Raw genomic sequence first — 18,687 nt, 5'->3', positions numbered from 1 at the left:
GCCGTGCATGAAGTGCCTGATGTAGACCAAGCTTGCCCACATCCAGACTTCCAAGAGGTGGGGTTGAAACCATCAGAGGAGACTTCGATAGAAGCTGCATGTGACAGTGGGAACGACGAATGGGAGGAGGCTGTGGTTGGGAAACCAGATCCTTCGAGGTGACATAATCAGTGTGCTCTCGGTCCAGTCGCAAACCTTCGCTTCATCTCCGCACCGCTCGTCAAAAAGGCAGCACGTTGTTGTTGAACGGGACCAAGAAGGGCCCCATCTCACACTGAGGGCCGCAAAACTTTGTCTGTTACATCCAAACAGATCAATCACGGTCCCTCCAGGCGTCCGGTCATCCTTATCGGGTAGTAGAGAGGCGCAATGTGACCTCGCTCGGGTTCTTCAACGAGACGCATAGTGTTTCGGCAGTGAAAACGTGTAGACTCTGATGATCAGTGATGGCTTGGGTGTAGCCTAGCCAAAGTGGAAACCGCGAACTCCAAACGAGATCCGCTCTTCGAAAAGTTGCGGTTTACGAGCAGAATCATGTATATGCTTTCCGCCATCGTTGGCGCCTCGGCCAGTCCGTCCGCCAGTAGCGATCTCCTAAAGAAAACCAACACCGCTTCCTGACTCTGCTTCTACTTCTGTCTCGCAAACGATTCAGAATCTGTACGCAATCGCAGTCAGAATCCTCTCCATTGTAACGTCGTTCACAATGGCATCCTACAGCATGCCTATACTGTCGATTCCACTCTACTATGCCTTAGCAGTCTTCCCACACGGCTGGGCAATCAGCAGGGCCAACAAACGGGACATGAAGCAGCATCACAACCAGAATCCCAAGGTCCAAAACGCGATGAAACTTTGAGCCAATTCAATCACTGATGGAATGCAGGCGTCTTCATACCATGAAAATCTCAAGAAGAGATTGACCGCCCAGGAATTTGCCGCATTCGAACGCGCCGAGTCGTGTCATCGCAACCACATGGAGAACATGCCATTGTTCGTCGCTGCGATTTTCGCGGGTTTGCTTGCAGAATCGAGGGTGGGAGTTGATCAAGTCGGATTGAACACCTTTGTGTATGGCTGGATGGCTGTGAGAGTTTTATACACCGCCAATTACCTGACGACTGAGACGAGAGCATGGAGCTATCTGCGGAGCATTCTGGTGAGTAGCCTTGGATGCGAGATGTTTGGTGGGCATTATTGACAATTTGACCAGTACTTCGTTGGAACTGGATGGGCGTTCTCTGTCCTGGGACGCTCGGCACTTGTTCTAGGGAACTGAGGATGCGGTAAGCAGCTCTGCGATGTAGAATTAGTCCAGTTGTATCTTAGGAGTCGACGGGAGACTTATAAAAAAAGGTTTTGCCGCCTCCGTCCTCTTTGCAGAATCGAGAAGCGGCAAGCGATCCCTCCTTCACCATCCATCAGTACTCCACGATTGCACCACATCCACGACAGTCAAAGCTTCTGGCTTCAGAACACCCATCGCGACAGAAACCTCTCGTCGTAACCATCTAAGCCAGCTCTCATCAAAGACGCGGCAATGCAGAACCGCGAAAGGAGCAGTACAGCCAGACTGCCGGCAAGCACAAGAGAGCAGACAAGCCAAAGCTTTGAGCCTCACACAAGAGAGGTCCCGCTCCTTGCACTTGTTCCCCAGCAGCCAACATGTAGCGCAAATCCCAACGATTCGCACGCCAGGCCGAGTGTCGATCACTTCAGGCGCAGACAGCTCGAGATGCATTCACCACGAAATGGGTAGACCTTCGCCGCCAGTACCACAACCATTCGCTTCATGCAGTCGCTCAGTGTTGCCCCAAATTCCGGTACCAGAACAACCGATTCAACGCCTCCCTGACAAGTCAGCACGCAGATTGCCTTCCTCCCCCAGTCGCAACACAATACTCCCCCAAGAAACCAAGTCGTTTCGTCAGTCACATCAAGCACAAATTCGGATCTCCCAAACGCTGTAATCTCTCCGTGTGTGTATAGCAATCCCGCTCAGAGACAGGTCTTTGATTCCATCTCTCCCTCGACCGCGGCGTAATCAAGACTCCGGGTAAAGTTCGAGAGGCGGTATGCCTTTCGGCGCAAGCGGACARAGTACATCTACAAAAGCCGCTCGCCATCCCAATGTCTGGGGTAGCACTGTTAATCTGCATATAACAGAAACAGGCTGGTTAGGTTCGGCGCTCATCGATCGACTTCCACTCTGGCTGTGGAAGGAGATGATTGACGCGACTGATCGGATATCCTCGAATGAGAAACGACACCTGTAGCGGGATGCTTCGGTGTGTGCTTTGAAGCCATGACTGACTGCAGTCAGGATTGGAGAGCGGGTGGCTTTCTGCAGAACCAGCGTAGTGATTGTGAGAAGCATGCAGGCAACTTCGCTGGAGTCGAGCGCAGTGATTGTAATCGGGGTCTTCCGAAAGGACTTTTGATGCGTACTAGGAACGACTCGCGCTGGCGGGAATGAGTGGATACAAAGGGGGCAACATCTGCTGCAGTAGGCGGGCAAAGGTTGCAAGCAGGGCTTTGGAGGTACAACAGGGTTGCAGGAGCTATGGCATGTCAGACCTTTTCAGGTCGACCGCGCAGTGCTGGAAGCCTCTTTGTGGGACCGACCACCTCGCTACATGCCACGGATAGCGCTGACATGGTGCAGACGAGTGAGATCAGTCAAGTAGAAGAGGCAACCAGACCGCGCAGTCTGTGTGTAGACTCAGACTCTCCGGAGAGGGAACTGTCATGCTCTGCCCGCGTCCTTTCAAGCCATACGAAGCAGCCAGTGCAGCGAACCACTAGCAGGCACCATCCAAGGTGCTAATGCAGCAACCCTGAGCAGACTCAGAACCCAACGATCGGTATCCAGCATTGCAGGCCCGTCCAGATGACACGAGACCGCACCGCGTCAAATAGCAGCACATGAAGATCCTAAAGACATCGCCAGAATAGCGCTGCCCGACACTTCTCACCCGACTCTCTTCCTTTCTGCACCAGCCTGGTCTTCCAGAGCTATCCATCCGTGATCAGAGCAAGAGTCCAGCCAGCAGCCTCGACGCGCGCCTCCTCAGAAGTCTTACCAAACCGACGCATGAAGCCACTGTATTGCCTGCCTCTCCGGGATGGAGAGACACCGGACATGACCGGCAACTCTTTCATCTTTCTTCGTCGTTGCCCGTCCACCAGTTTCGTCCGCCCCGCTAAAAGCAGACTCCACTGGCTTCGCAGACTTGGATTTCCAAAAGACTAGTTGAAGACGCCAGCTGCTTGTCTTCGTCCTGAGAGGAGTAGACGTCGCGAGACCTGTAACCGAAAAAATCGCTTAGGGTTAAGCTCCCCGAGATACCACATCCACTCCAACAAACGCTCCATTGGGGACAAAAATGTGGTGCCGGTTGTCCGACAACTTCGCAAGATGAAGGAGCGCAGCGTGAGCTGTTGTCCAATGCCACCAAAAGCCGCGAGGCCATTGTCAACATCGAACGATGGGCACACGGAGGACTGTGGGGAGGGTGTTTGCTGTTGGTATATCGATGAGAGATTACGCTTGCTTGAGAGGTGAACGTGGCGAGATGGGCCGGGTACGCGACTTTTGATGGTGACGCGGAGGGTTGCTGTTTGGACCAAGATCGGGCAGAATGCGGGCTGTGTCGCGAGGTGCGTTGATGTTGGATGGGAGAAGGGAAGACGCGGACGCGCAGAAAGGAAGAGGCGGGGCATCCGTGCATGGGCGATCTTTGTCGCGCGCTCACGTTACCRCTATTTCGGGAACAGGTTCATTTTGAGGCGACAATATTCTTTGACGATTCGATCTGAGGGGCTTTTGGTATTTGTTTAGTCTGTTGAGCTGCGTCTACTCCAAGGCTGGGTCTTGCCTGTGATTCTTGCCAAGATTGCTCGTTCTTTCCAAGTCGCGTCACGTCCAACGCGTCGCTGCCTGGAAGCTCTATGAGCGAGTCTTGTGACGACACAATGCAACCCATTATCCGCGATTCCGAGGACGAAGACGATGAGGAGTTCCTCATTCCTGAAGATCATGCTGTCACCAAGCCAAGTCAGCAAAGCAACAGTTCTTGGATGGTCGCGACTGTAGACGAAATTCTCGCTCAACACACATCGCAGGGAAGCGAACGCGCTGATCGAAGCAGCCTGTCTACTCGTGAATAAAAATGATCGATCGATACTGTCGTGGTGGCTACTGACATGTCCAAGGAAATCTACAGAGACAAATCGCGGATGCCGGCCGTGGCCTCTTCGACTCAACCTCAGATCAGGTTACGATGGAGGAACATGCGTCGAATACTTCTTCCACTCCAACGGCGAAGAATGGTCGCCGGCATAGCGCTGTTACCGGATCTACCAGCTCTGCGAAGGCGACTGTCAAGCGTACCAAGACTGGCATCATCACATACGGATCAAGCAAGAACACCCGGCCCAGGGAAACCGACAACTTCGGTGCTTTTCAGGAAGAACCACTTCCAGGGACTTTACAGACAGACTTCGCAAATCATGAGCCTACCATCATGTTCAGAGATACTGGGAGCACCGTTGCGGACAATGAATCATCTCAGCAGCGTATGCTCGAACAGACCATCAATCAAGGCAAACAGCTGTCAAATGCAGCCGACCAGAAACTCATAGACTCCGACAAGCTAGAAAGTTCACCATTTCCATGGACCGAGTCCTCAGTGCCAACACAGACGCCTGGTCGCATTGTGAACAAGCAACAGCTGCAAGAACAGGACATGGTGTGTGAAAATGTCGAGACTCACACAAATTCACGGCCTGACATTGTGGTCCGTTCTGAGGCCTCCATTGCCGATCAGAGCGGCACTGTAGCCAGGGACGGCGCTGGGTTGCAAGAACAGGTTCATGGCTCAAATTCACCAGATCCAACAGGAGGGGCGAACAGCCTTGTCTCGGTTGATGCTCCAGTCTCTCGAAAACAGTCGCCGCCAGTTCACTTGGAAGAAGCTCAAATCGTTGCCAAGGGTCCGTCTCAGCCAGCGAAGGCACAAGAGCCTCCGAACTCAAGCCCACAAGTTTCCATACCACGTGTGCGTCTCAAGTCAAACAATCAGGCATCATCTCGTACAGACGATGTTCCCAAAGGTCGAAAGCGGAAGGCAAGTACGGCCGCAACTCAGCCATTGAACTCAGACGACCGGGCAATCGGCCTTCCGAAGGAGCTTTATCAACCTCGACCGAGCCGTCGGAGAGCGACTGGTCTCGTTGAACAGCCGCAAGACTTCTCTATCATCCCAGAGAAGGCGGCGAAGAGACGAAGGAAGACCGCGATTGCAACATCTGCTACCCCTGAGATCGCCGAGGACGAGCTTGCCACTGATATAACGACCGCCCCACAAGCTGGAGCCGCGCTCAAGAGCAACAATTTGACAGGCTCTGGTGCAAGGACTGTTGAACCTGCAACGACGAATACTGTTCAAGCAGTGGAAGAGAAGCCTCAGCCCGGTCGAGGAGAAGTCAGAGCGCTTCTAAAGGACCTTGACTTCCCACTGACCACAACGTCCTTCGATGCTGCAAGAACAGAGATTCTCTCGCCGACGAAAGATGCGTCTCCTCTCTCTGTAAAAAGAATTTCCGCGGTGGCCAAGATTTCAATGGCCCCGCCTTCCTCCCCAGCCATATCAACATCACCAACCAAGAGGATTTCAAATGCCGCCGCAGCCTCCGCCATGCCGCCTCCTAGTTCTTCCGCTAAGAGGACATCAAGACGAAGTCACACTACCATCTTTGAAGACCACGTCGAATTTGCCGGATCGCAGCAACGTTCTCCAAGTCTTCGCCAGCAACAGGCGAGCAGAAAATCGGCGGCGCTCGAAGAGGTCAAGCACATATCGACGCAGGGCGCGCGCCGCAAGCGACGGACGATTTTGCGAGACGAGGCGGACGATGAAGACGGTGAGGACGAATTAGTCCAAGATACCGTGGCCGAAGTGCCCGTGTCGAAGAAGCGTGGTCGCCCTGCCAAAGCGGCTGCAAAGAAGCTGTCCCCTGCAGATCGAGTGCTCCAGGATTCTGATGCCGAATCGGACGATGAGGAAATCGTCGAACCTCCGAAGAAGGAAGGCCGTGCAGTCAAAGCAGCTTCTGCAAAGTCAGTCAAGTCTGCCGGCAGAGTGCTGGAGGATTCCGAGGGCGAGTTCGACGAGCACGAAATCGAGGACGAGGGGCCAGCGAAGAAGAAAGCAGGTGGTCGGGCGTCACAAGCTACTGCCGTAGCGACGAAAGAGACATCGGCGTCTGCTGCCGCTGGGAAGACCAGTTCGCGGCGGGGTTCAATCGCCTCCAACCGGCCAGCTACTCCTCCATCTCAAGAGCAGACACTACCTCTGACGAAGCAGGACGCTGCTGCCAAGTCTGCTGCGCCGACAAAAGCAGCGCCAACTACCCACACGCCCATCAAGACAACTTCAAAGATCATTCACAGAGTTGGTCTGAACAGAAAACAGCGCGTGCAACCTCTACTCAAGATGGTGCGACCTCCAGTTGCGCGACCTCCGCCGCCAGCGAAGAAACGTTGACGGATTTGCTTCGCTGATCTTACATAAAATTGCTGTGGCATCATGATACCCAAGCAGTCATTCTCATTCAGATCTCTAGTTTTGGTTGCCGACTTTCACACAGCTACCATACAATTGCAATAGTGACCACATAAACGAACAAACGCAATGCAATGCAATACTTTCTATGCAACAAGCTCAAGCACCCGACTTGGATGCGAGCACCACCAGCTCCAAAAATGTGCAAATGCCTTCCCGCATTGCTTCCGTAGCTTTGTTTGTATAGACGAATTCCACGTTGCTAAACGCAAAGGTGAAACCCAAACCATACGTGACACCGCCTCTTAACCCAAAGCAGCACCGTTCTCCAAATCCTTGATGAGGCCGTCCACATCTCCACTAGCTCCAGTGGGAGCCGGTGACACTACCCTGTCATCTTCAGCACCGCCGTTGGCCGTGGCAGCCTCGGTCAAACCCTTGCGGACTCGCGCGACACTGTCCACGATAACCGCGTCAATGCCTGCCTGAGCCTGCAAATTGCTATTATGAGGGTCGTTGTTCAGCGTGCCATACGACACACAAACCAGCTCCGAGGATTGCACCACGTTAATCAGACGCGGGCAGAGAACAAATGGTTCCGCGGCGCTGACGATGCCGAGCAGATTCCAGCGACTGGCGAACCGAATCGCCTCCTGCAGCGAGGAAGCTCGGATATCTCCAACAGGTGAACATCCAGCATCCGTCAGGAACAGAACCGGGATGGAGGGCTGCTTGAAAGTGAGGAGCAGACAGAGATCCGGGTGGAAGGACGAGAAGACGATGTTCCTCTTCTTTCGCAGATCATACACCATGCGTAAGACAGTGTCCACGAAAGAGTTGAGCTCCACCGCATAAGTGTCCATTTCTTCCTGCACTGACTCAAACAGCATTGGGTATTTCATCTCAATGTTGAAGCCGACATCTTCTGGAATCGTCTTGAACATCTCCTCCAGAGTGGTGAAGGGAGATTGGATAAAGTCGCCACGACTGTTGCCCTTGAATCCTTTAATCTTGAAGTCGCGTGTGTGCTTCATCCTACTCTTCGTGTTGTCGTCAGTGGCGGGTGTGCCCACAGAGTAAGATCTCTGGACACGACTCCTGGGATCTGGATTTGGTTTCACGGATTTGCCATTCGCTTCGGCGGGCGAGGATGGACGAGTGCTCCGCGGTGTTTCGCTAAGTGCGAGGAATTGCTCAAGAGTCAAAGTGTGTACTGGCACGTCTGCCCCAGTTTCACTGACGAGGAAATCGTGGTAGATGACAGGAACGTGGTCTTTCGTCATCTGCACGTCGAATTCGACATATGAAGCACCTAAATTGGCAGCCGTGATGAATGACTGGATTGTGTTCTCTCCGAGTTGGAGGGACTTGTTTGTCGCCATGTTCTTGCCCAAGCCGCGGTGGCCAATGACCTTGGTTGAAGATTTGGTCCAGTATGTCTTCTCTTCGCTGATGCTCACATTGGGGTGCGTGAAAGGTGTGATGATGAGAAAGTTGAAGTTGATAGACCCAATGACATCGAAGTCGGCTCCTCCAATGAGCGGAACGCTCAGATCGGTCTGCAGTGTCATGCGTTTGTTACCCACGCCAGGCTTAATACTGGAGAGCAATGCCACAGCACGAGCGATGCGTTTGTTGGTGGAGCCAGAATACGTGTGAACAAGGTCAAAGCACAACYTGACCTTGGACGTGTCTTTGGTTGTGAACGTCATGAACGCGGTGCTGATTTCCTCCTGGATTGGCAGATCAATGACTGTAGGTTCTCCTGTAGCGCCTTGTGCCGACACTACCAAAGACAACGCTGTGTCCAGCTGTGTTGCATGTGCGTCGGAGATAGCAATATTCTCAAGACTGATTGGGCTGATGTCCTTGTGCTCGTCGAGAGTGCCAAGACTTACGAGTACCATTGTCTCGTCAGTCAAGTAGCGATGACCGAAAGACTTCACAGGCTCGGGCACACRAGCTTTGAGATCTTCCTTTTGCACGCCATTCGACCGTCTATCTTCAAGCGAGGATGCAGTAGGTGGAGAACCAGACAGCTGCGCCACGAGATCCGGGCTAGTATTGATGCTTGGTGGTGGCGTGAACTGAGAGAGGAACTTCGCAATTTCCATGTGACCTCGCAGTGCGGCATGCTCCTGTGGTGTCCACTGCGAAGAGTCCAGTTTGCTGATCTGTGCTCCTGCGTTGATGAGGAGCTTCACAATCGGCATATGGCCGTTCACCGACGCGATGAACAGTGGCGTCCAACTGTAGGACTTMTCCGTAATCTCCACGTTGACCAGACGTTCGCCATTAACAGGTGCCAGCAAGGCTCGAGCGCAGTCCTCATGGCCAAATCTAGCAGCAATGTGAAGCGCGGTTTCGCCCTGCTCGTCCTGAAAGTTGACATCTACGCCAGCATCGACGAGCAGTTTCACAATCTTGTGGAAGTTCGACTTCGTCGCCAGCGCAAGGGAGAGTCCACTCTTCTCAACATGCTTGCTGGTGAGCCTGTGGTCGGTAAAGTTGTGCCAGTCGTCGACGAGAAGCAGGGCCTTTGAGGTACGATAGTGGCCTCCGATGACTGCAAGATGCAGAGGAGCGAAGCCCTCGAGATCTTGCCACACTGCGGAGTCTATACCTTCAGAGTGGTCGGCGAGATGCCAATCCTGCATACGCCCCATGAGCATCTCGCTGGCAAAGACGRGTCCATATTGGGCAGCATAGTGCAAAGGCATGCGCCCGTATATGTCCCTGCTGACGATCGCTTGACGCTGACTCTCGCCAAGATAGCTTAGGATGACCTCCAGGAGGGATTCAGTATGGCTGTCCTCGAATGGCTCACGCTCTGGATCACGCTCTTCGACCTTGAAAGCGCCGGGTACTCGCGTCGGAGGCTCGGCTGCATTAATGAAAGCGGTTGCTTTGGAGATCTGCTCAAATCCACCGGCATTTTGCGAGGCTCTTGCACGGCCAATAGCGATTATGAGTTTGTGCAAGCAATTACGCTTGTTCATATCATCACCGCGGTCAATGCTGGGCACTCGCTTGATGATCGCTTGAATACACTTCAGGGACTTGCAGGTTATCGCACGCTGAAGTAAATCAAGCAGTAGACTCTGTTGCGCCTTCTCACTGGCTGTGGAAGTGGCAGAGGAGACCAGTTCGAAAAGCTTGTCTGGATCGTCCTCACGAGCGGCATGCTCCATAGCTTCCAACGCGGCATTGGGAAGCTTCAGCATTGTCCTGGAGCCCATGCGGTGTATTGATCCTGAGCTTCCCGAGTGGATCGAGCTGGAGTCGTCTGTCACCTTGACATCACCCAGATTAGAGAGCCACTCGTTGATAGCCCGCATGTCCATGGTCAACTTGTTGTTGGTCGCGAATGCTTTGGGGTCCACCTTGGTCGCCAAGTATCTGCTCTGTGTTGTTGACGAGGGAATCTTCTTATCCAACTTCTTTGTGATCTTCACGAAGCCTCTCTTATTGACATCGCCGTACCATTGCAGATGGCGGTATTGTCCTCTGAGCTCCAGCAGTGTGCCCATTAGATCCTCCATGTCGCTCTGATCCATTCCATCCTTGAGCTTTGAAGCCATGCCATAGCGATCGAACAAAAGGCGGAGTCGGCGCGAAAAGTCGGCATACTTGCGATTGTAGAAGGTGTCGACGTCCTCTAACTGGCGGTCCAAGGTGTAGAAGAATTCTGGAGGAGGGTTAGGTTATCAAATGTGCCCGCAGGGCGTGCTCACCGTACCAGCCAAGTCAGGCTCCTGTCCGCTCGTCTCACATTCCTTCGCCGCCGCCTTGATAAGCTTTTTCAGGGCCTTGTAGTCGATGTACGACGACGCCCACTCTGGCACCTGATTCCTGGGCAAGTTGCTTCCAAACTTCATCTTTCGTAATCCAACACCCGTTGGCGGCGTGACTGGGACCACCGCCTCCAGAAATGATTTTGAGCAATAGGAAAGGGACAATAGGTCTCAAGGGGAAAGAAGAATAGGTGCAGTAGCGACAGCGGCACACGATCGGCGTGAGAGGTAGCTCTGTGCACGACAATGCAGCTGTCGACTCTACTAGCTTCTTTGTGCTTTGTGCGGCGTTTGAGGACACCGTGACAAAGGTCACCTGTGATGGCGGGAGGGAGGAGGCAGAGTGTACCGTGATTTCACCGTCTCATCATCTTGACACTTTCTTACCAGGGAATTGGGGCTGGTCGCGGTCAGATGCGGCCGGGTGATGGGTGGCAAGTGCTGAACGATGAAGATCAGAACGTGGTTTTCCTTCCCTCTTGATTGGAGCTTTAGCGTCGTTTTTTTTCGGCTGGTTCTCCCCGGCGGTGTGAAACTCCGATGCCATGTGGGAAAATGCGTCAAACTTCATTGCAACAACGTACAGCACGTTCGTCGTGTGTACCAAGTCTGTATATCTCAAAGCCCCGATATGGTCATTCATTTTCTTTTGCCGCTACCGTTACTGCCGTTAGGCGCTCACGTGCTCTTGCTCCATGCCACATCCCGGACAATCGGCACGTGTCCGAAAATGCCAAGCTGACCCTAGCACAGCATTGTCATTGACCTGYAGCACGCATTTTTGTCGTGCGTTCAGGCAACAAGCCATCCGTATCTTGGGGATGCGGCGTAGCTTTGCAATACATGTGCCACGCTGATGCCCTCCGTCGAGAAGGCAACACCGAATGGGTGCAAGGGTTAGGGTTGAGGTAGGGGTAAAGTAGCACAAAGCACACGGTTGCGGCCATACCCGGTGTACTAAGGTATACCAGGCAGAGACTTGGGAGACTTTTGTGTATGCTGGATGAGCCTTGGTTGGCTCTGCCCTCGGTCACCGAACGTGAACGAGCCCCGTGCCATTGTATCCAACTTCTAGCGTGAATGTCAAAGCCTACACACGGATAGGCTGACATTTTTGGAAGTGCGCCATCAACAGGATGAAACCTGACACCTGTGAGTGATTGGCCATGCGTCCTTCGACACCCATTGAAAGTAGATGCAGGTATCTTCAAATCCTTATACAGAAGAAGGCCGCCACTGGAAGCCGGGGTATCAATTGGCACTAGTTCCACTTGATGTTTTCAGCTCATGAATTGATGCCGATAAGCATGCAAGTCACCGACAACCTCGACTACGCGGGCGAACGACTGGATTGTATGTCTCACGCCATTGCCACGGTACCGAGTCACCCCAAGTCATCGTGTAATGTCCATAGCAGCGAATAGCGCTTGAGGAAATGGCGCCAAGAACGAGGTATAGATCGACCTGCTATTGAAGCCCAGCACGGACGATCATAGCGAAACTCATGTGGAGTGAGACAAAGTTCTATCGAGCTCGAGCAAAGGTTTAGGTTACCAACTCGACGTTCGGTATCGCCGACGAACCAAGTACACAACGGGCCCAGCGGGCATGCATGTCTCGGATGCGCCGCCCAGGAATCAGAAGACAATTTCGGATTACTTGTGAGACAACCACATTAGTGGTGGATCCTGCTCCGATGGCCAAAGGGACAATACGCATCGATGCACACACTTCCGTCAGCGTCAAAAGTATTGTTCACCTAGCTGTTCCTTTAACACAAACATGCCTCCAGACTTAGTAAGTCGATCCGGCGGCACAAGGTGTACCATGTTGCTTATCGAAGGGCCATGTTTCGGAGGTTAGCCCATTCACAGCAGAGTCCGCGTCCCGTTAAGCCATTAATTGACAGCAACTCGAGGAAGCTTCGCAACATCGTTATCCAGTCTGTCAGATTAGAAAGGATCATGCCACCATGTCGAGGTTCGATGCACGCGGCTTGGATCACGCGAGTGGCGAGGTATGAATGCTGCTGGCTCAAAAACGGCGTCAAATAACTGTTGGCAACGGTCGAAATATTGCCTAAAGCTGCRAGCCTACCACAACAATGCATTGTGAGGCTCGTTGATCGTGAGGTTTCATTCGCGTACGACGGTTTTTATCTCCCGTGCGCTCGAGCGTCGGGCTTGGGCTTGCAGACAACGTGGCTTGCATGGGCGTCAATCATGTACTGGGCTCAACCCGGTACAGGAACAATGCAGCCCAGCTATGGACCGGGAACGTTCAACCACCGGATTTTGGCGCGATAGATGAGCTTGTACGCGCCAATGCAAACCTTCGGCGTAGTAGTGAGACTTGGGAGATGCGAGGTGATGTCGAATGGATGGTCTTGCCTTAGGCCTTGGATACTTCGCCTCATCTTACCGTAAGATGCGTATCTTACGGTAAGATGTATATAGGCCTGTATCCATCTTAGTAAAAGCCGTATTAATGCATCTTAGCCGTATTACTAGTATTTAGTATATAGCTATATCTTTACCGGCTTAGCGCTTCTTATCTATACCTTATTATCTTATTATCTCGTAGCGCTACTCTTAAAGTAATATAACTATACCTCTAGCCGGCTAGCGTAAGCTACTAATCGAACTATCTAGTCGTCTAAAGAAGAAGGGTAGAGCGAAGAAGGCGAAGAGCGAGAATACGGACTCGGAGGCTATAGAGGTAATTAAGGCGCTAGCTATACGGCGAAAGCGTGCTCTAGCGTATCTATAAACGGATAATAAGTTAGTATCTATACTTAAGAAGCTTATTAATCGTATTACGGCTTAGAACGATAACTAAGGCTTCTCGGATACGTATATCTTAGAGGTTACGAACGAACTTAATACTTAGTATACGACGGACCTAAAAGCGAAGTAAGTACGTAATAAGTTTAACTCCTTTAGGCCTATATAAAAGGAATAGAAGGCGTATCTAGGGCGTATTAGCGGATAGAACGGATAGCCGCCTTATACGGATAAGGATATTAAGGCCGAGTACTACCTTACGTATTCTAAGAATAAATAATAGCGGTATAAATTATCTTAGTTCTAGGACTAACTAGATGTATTATTCGGTAATAACTTAGCTACCGGCAAGGCTATAATAGATGCTTCTAAGCTTAGAGCGGAGACTATCGAGGACCTAGTAGCGGAGGCTAGTATTATTGTAGCGGTAATATCTATTAAGGACGATATATAGCTATCGTTAATAGTAAGGTCGTCGCTAATTCGAGGTAGTAGTAGCTCCGTAAGCCGTAGACGGAGTAGTAGTAAGCGGCTAGCTAGTAGCGATAGAAGTAATATTACTACTATAAAGAGGAACCGGTTAGTTAAGGATACGCTAACTCGAGTATATATACGGAACGAAACTGCCTTTACTATTAAAGGCCTCGAGAAGTCTATTAATCGTATAATTAGTACTATTATTACTAGTCGCTAGTAAAGTATACTACTACGAGATATACTAATTACTACTACTCTAAGGAGAGCTATAGGCCTTAAAGGCATTAAGAAGCTCGGCTTTACGAAGAGGATAGCTCTATAGGATATTATCTTAGAGAGTAAGAATATAGCCGCTCGAGTAATTAAATGCCCTAATAATAACTTAGAGGTAATACTAAAGTACCTATTAAAGAAGAAAGGGCCTATAGAGGTTATTAACGAGGTAGATAAGCCGGAGGCTATTAAGGTAGCCTTATTAATAATAGCTCTAACTATCGCTCTAATTACGGCTCTAATTATCGTTCCGTATAGTTATCCTATACTAGATTTTCGTAGTCCGCTACCGTCGCTAGAGGAGATATATATAATATCGTAGTAGTAGTTCGGCGGAGGTATATAATACGGTAGTAGTAGTAGTAGTAGTAAGTAGTTAAACTTTTAAAACTACTATAGACGATAAGGGACGAAGGGCTTTATCTAGTAAAAACTTATAGGATTACGGTTTCTTATATAGTATTATAATAACCCTATTATAAATTACGAAAAAAATGTTATAATTATCGATAATTCGAGTACTATAACATGCTATATATTTAGTAAAATAATGTAGTTATATTAGGGTTTATTTACGACGCGATAGTATTATATCTAAAGGGCTAGCGCTAATTTTGTAGTATCCTTAGTAAAACCTATTAACTTAGTATCTATCCGCGAATATTCGAACTACGCCCCTCTAGCTCTATTAATACATCTACGCTCCCTCTAGCGGGACTCTAGTATCTATTCTATATACTAAAGCCGGTCTTAGTACCTACCGTATAGAGGATACCGCTATTTCGACGACTAACTAGCCCCTCTTTAGTTATTCTCGTACGGTCGATTCGCCTCTAACCTCGCTTAATAATCTTAATATATCTTTATCGCTATACGGTTACGGTAAACCGCTATCTTACTCCTTATTACTAGATACTCCGCGTCTATCGCCGATATATCCTCTATAATATCCTACTTTATAAAGCCTACGTTAATATCCTCCGGCTACTAATCGAAGTCCTTAGTATCTAGCGTCTAACGGTAACGGCTTATAAAGTTATAAAGCGCTAATACGGCGATAACGAACCGTAACTACTATATTACGCTCTAGCCCTTATTCGGTCCTTTACGAAGGATTAGCTACTACTTCTTATTAATACCGAATAGCCTCTTAATTATATTACGAGCCTAACTATAGCGTAGATTTAATAGCTCCTCTTTTAACTACGGCTTTATCTTACTAGCATACTACTCTCTAAGATAGTATCTTATTCGTTAATACGGAACTAATATATAGCTAAGGTTCTTTAAATAGCTACCGTCCGTAAGGTAGTACTTCCCTAGAGGTACGTATATCCCCTTCTTAAGAGCTGTTTTTAGAATAGTTCTATTATTCGCTAACTGTAAGGGTGTTGWGAACAGGGGGTCTTAATACTAAGCAGTGATTCTTAGATATGTACGATATTGCCTAGGGAGCGAAAGGGAACAGGTAACGAGGACATTGCCCTTTTATAGGATTGCGCCCGGTGCTAGTTAGGCTCGGCGGTGCCGTAGAGGTACCGTAGAGTTACCCTTTAGCCGTCGCATCCGTATAGGGCAATCCTGCTAAGGGTGTAATTCCCTTATTCTTTCTAAGAGGGATTCCCTAGGTAAGGGTTTAAAGGGCGGTGTCCCGCTCCTTTAGGGTCCCCTTATAGTATGCCCCCCCCCCTTAGTGCTCTATCCCGGAGCACTTTTCCGCATTTTGTTTCCTATAGTTAAAGGACTATAGCCCCGGTACCGCTACGGTACCTCTACGCCTTATCTTAGGTGTAGTAGCGTAATATGAGCAATATAAGTGAATTTGGTTATTTACTTTTGTTTTGCCAATTATTAGAAGCCGAGAAAATTCACTTATTTTTCCTTATAAAGCCTATTGTATTCACTTTTTCCGAGTGACTTTTTGTATAGGTAGTGCAACCTTATCTTTAAGGTGCCGTAGAGGTACTTCACTTCTGCTATAAAACACTCGTTAGTTATAGGTTGTTCTCCTTTATTAACACTATTATCTAAATCCGCTATTACCTCTACTCTACTACTACGCCCTTTACTAAGCAGCATCCTTCCCCTCTTACCTAAGGACGAGGCCTTCGACATCCGCCGTAATCTAGAGCGTTACTAGCGTTATCTAAATACTCTTTATAGTTCCCCTCCTCGGCTACGGCGTCGCCCTTAGACAATTATAGGTAACCGTAATAATCGTCGCACTTTATAGAACAGCATAACCGCTTAGCTTAGTAGCGGTAGTAAGATGTCCACGACTCTCCCTCGCTAGGCCTATAGCGTAGGCGAGACTAATGCCTCTAACGAGCCTATTACTAAGGTTACCCGCTTCCCTACTAATGCGTAGCCTCGGCTAGATGTTCGAGTTTAGTACTATCGTACGTATATTGCGGTACCTCTACGGTAGCTTTTAACTAACCGCGCGTATAGTCGAGTGTCTTCGTCGTTACTCCCCCGTTACTAGTAACTAGAACACCCTTACTAAGGCGAAGCAATTGCCTCTTAATTGCCCTTGCGACTACGCCTCGTAGTCTCCTAACAACTACACTAATTATAAGGGTAACAAGTCCCGCCCCTAGTACTATCCTCTACTATCTAAGATAGCTCGTGCTACTAAYATCTTAGAGCACGTATGTATCTCTACGGCACCTCTATAGCACCCTTGCTAATCTTTTTATAGCTTCGTCGTACTACCGAGAAGACCCCCCCTAGTAACGATTGCGATCGTCGTAAGGTCCGCTTCCGTAACTACGCTTCTAAGTTTTATCGTCGTACGAAGTAGACGGGTACCGACTACCTTAATAACATAGAGTCTAAGGGCATTATTAAGAAGGTAAAGCGTGCTACGAAGGGCAATAGTGCTAATTAGCCGACTTAGAACTAGTAGGCCGCGAGGGATATCGAGGCTATAAAGCGTCGTAAGGCGGCTTAGGAGATGTACCGTAATAGTAGTAGTAGCAGCGGCGGTCCGCCCTCGAACATAGTCGTGGATGCTACTACTAAGAACGCGATTCTTGTCTCCCTACCTAACAACCGCACTCGGCGTTTAATTTAGTAGGGGAAGAGTGCCGTTTAGGTCGCCCTACGGCAGCTCTACGGTGCCTTCGCGTTTTAAGGCATTATTACACCTCTACTAAGAATGCTAAGCGTTGTTTTTAAAGATATTATTATGCCTCTAATAAGAGCACTAAGCGTTGCTTTTTAGATATTATTATACCTCCGAAGGAGAGTACTAAGCCGGTTAGGGTAATGAACTCTATATAAAAGARACTACATTCTATGCTTTTCGACTCCTTTTAGAAGGTCTTCCTCTCTTTCTTTTTAGTGCTAAGGTAGTTACCCCGCTCTACGGTAGCTCTACGGCACCTCTATTTCGCCTTCGTGCGGCCTCGTACTTAGTAATAAGAATTGGAGCATTCCCCATTTCCTCCTCCTATAACTATTTATCGTATTGTGGTGCCTATCCTTTCTATCGGATGTAGTACTTTCTTCTACTACTATCGGTATTATCCTCGTGTTTAAGGATCTTCTCTACTTCGAATTCTTCCCCCCCCCCTTATTATCGCTATCCTCTAGTAGTTCTACTAGTAGCGGCATAAAGCCATCTCGTACGGTGTATAGTTCTAGTAAGGAGACGTAGAAGATAGGGTAGAAGCGCTTTATTACTAGTAGCAAGTTAAGCTTGTACGCTATCGTGCCTATCCGTTAAAGGATTGTAAAGGGCCCGAGATATTTGTTATCTATCTTACGGCTAGGCCGCTTAGTACGGATGTTCTTTCCCGATAGGAGGACTTTATTACTAACGCTAAAGTACCTCTACGCTACCGTGCGGTCGTAGTAGCGTTTAAGGAGTACATCTACGTAGAGAAGGTAGTCTCGGGCCTAGTCGAAATCGTCCCTTCTCTATTATAGCCAAGCGCTAGCCTACTCGATTAGGGCTAGTTCCTTTATAGGGCGTACCCTCTAGCTTTATAGTAGGTACTCTAGGTCGATAGCGCGGCTAATGCTATTAAACGATGTTAGTTCGACGCCGTACGCTACCTCTATAGGTAACTTCCCTAGCCCTACGTAGGTTTTGCTATTATRGGCGTACGCTACCGTRGCTAAYAAGCGGGCCTAGTCGTCTTAATCCYAATTRTAGTAGATRCGYAAGTACGCTTCTAACTATTAGTTAAGCCGTTTAGTTTAGCTATCCGTTTAAGGATARAAAGYAGTGCTAAGGCGTCGTTTAATACTAAGGTAAAAGCAAAACACACTCTAGTATRTRCTAGTRAACACTAATCYACGGTCCGAGATAATATCGTCTAGAGCGCCTRTTTTACAGATAATRCGGCGGTAYACTAGTTCCGTAAGTGCYACYRCATCGATATCCTTAGTAATAGGGAGGTACCTTACTAGCTTAGAGAAGCGGTTAACGACAACGAGAACGGCGTCGTAGATCTTACCGCTAAATCCTCTTAATAGTGGTAGACCCGTAATAAAGTCTATAGAGATTAACTTCTAAGGGGTTAATAGTTTTATTAGGGGCCGGAGCTCGCTATATAGCTTATAATGCTTCGTCTTAGCGCGTTAATAGACATCGTATTCGGCTACGTAGTTCCTTACGTTCTTAGCGAGGCGTAGCTAGAAGTACTTAGCCGAAAGGACGTCGGTAGTGCGCTATCGCCTATAGTGTCTAGCGGTAGGATCGTCGTAGTTACGATATAGAAGCTCCTACCGGAGGGTAACGGAGGCGGGAACATATACCTTTCCGTTATACCGAAGAAGTCCATC

The 18,687-nt window shown here is 49.4% G+C and overlaps 3 protein-coding genes; 2 read left to right on the top strand and 1 right to left on the bottom strand.

The window, feature by feature from the left end:
- Positions 1–706: 706 nt before the first annotated feature.
- RCC_09769 (uncharacterized protein) lies at positions 707–1,279 on the top strand (the record flags this gene model as incomplete). XM_023775008.1 has 3 exons in its annotated part: positions 707–835; positions 887–1,159; positions 1,214–1,279. The coding sequence occupies 3 exons, from the start codon at positions 707–709 to the stop codon at positions 1,277–1,279; spliced, it is 468 nt and encodes a 155-aa protein (XP_023630776.1).
- Positions 1,280–3,975: 2,696 nt separating this feature from the next.
- Positions 3,976–6,548, top strand: RCC_09768 (uncharacterized protein; the record flags this gene model as incomplete). XM_023775007.1 has 2 exons in its annotated part: positions 3,976–4,162; positions 4,216–6,548. 2 exons carry the CDS (start codon positions 3,976–3,978, stop codon positions 6,546–6,548), a joined length of 2,520 nt encoding a protein of 839 aa, XP_023630775.1.
- Positions 6,549–6,871: 323 nt separating this feature from the next.
- On the bottom strand, positions 6,872–10,444 carry RCC_09767 (related to glycerophosphocholine (GroPCho) phosphodiesterase; the record flags this gene model as incomplete). XM_023775006.1 has 2 exons in its annotated part: positions 6,872–10,254; positions 10,306–10,444. 2 exons carry the CDS (start codon positions 10,442–10,444, stop codon positions 6,872–6,874), a joined length of 3,522 nt encoding a protein of 1,173 aa, XP_023630774.1.
- Between the last annotated feature and the right edge of the window lie 8,243 nt (positions 10,445–18,687).

Source organism: Ramularia collo-cygni (assembly GCF_900074925.1).
Source record: "Ramularia collo-cygni strain URUG2 genome assembly, contig: RCC_scaffold19, whole genome shotgun sequence".
Taxonomy (NCBI): domain Eukaryota; kingdom Fungi; phylum Ascomycota; class Dothideomycetes; order Mycosphaerellales; family Mycosphaerellaceae; genus Ramularia; species Ramularia collo-cygni.
Note: the sequence above shows the minus strand (reverse complement) of the source record. Positions and strands in the feature narration are given on the sequence as shown.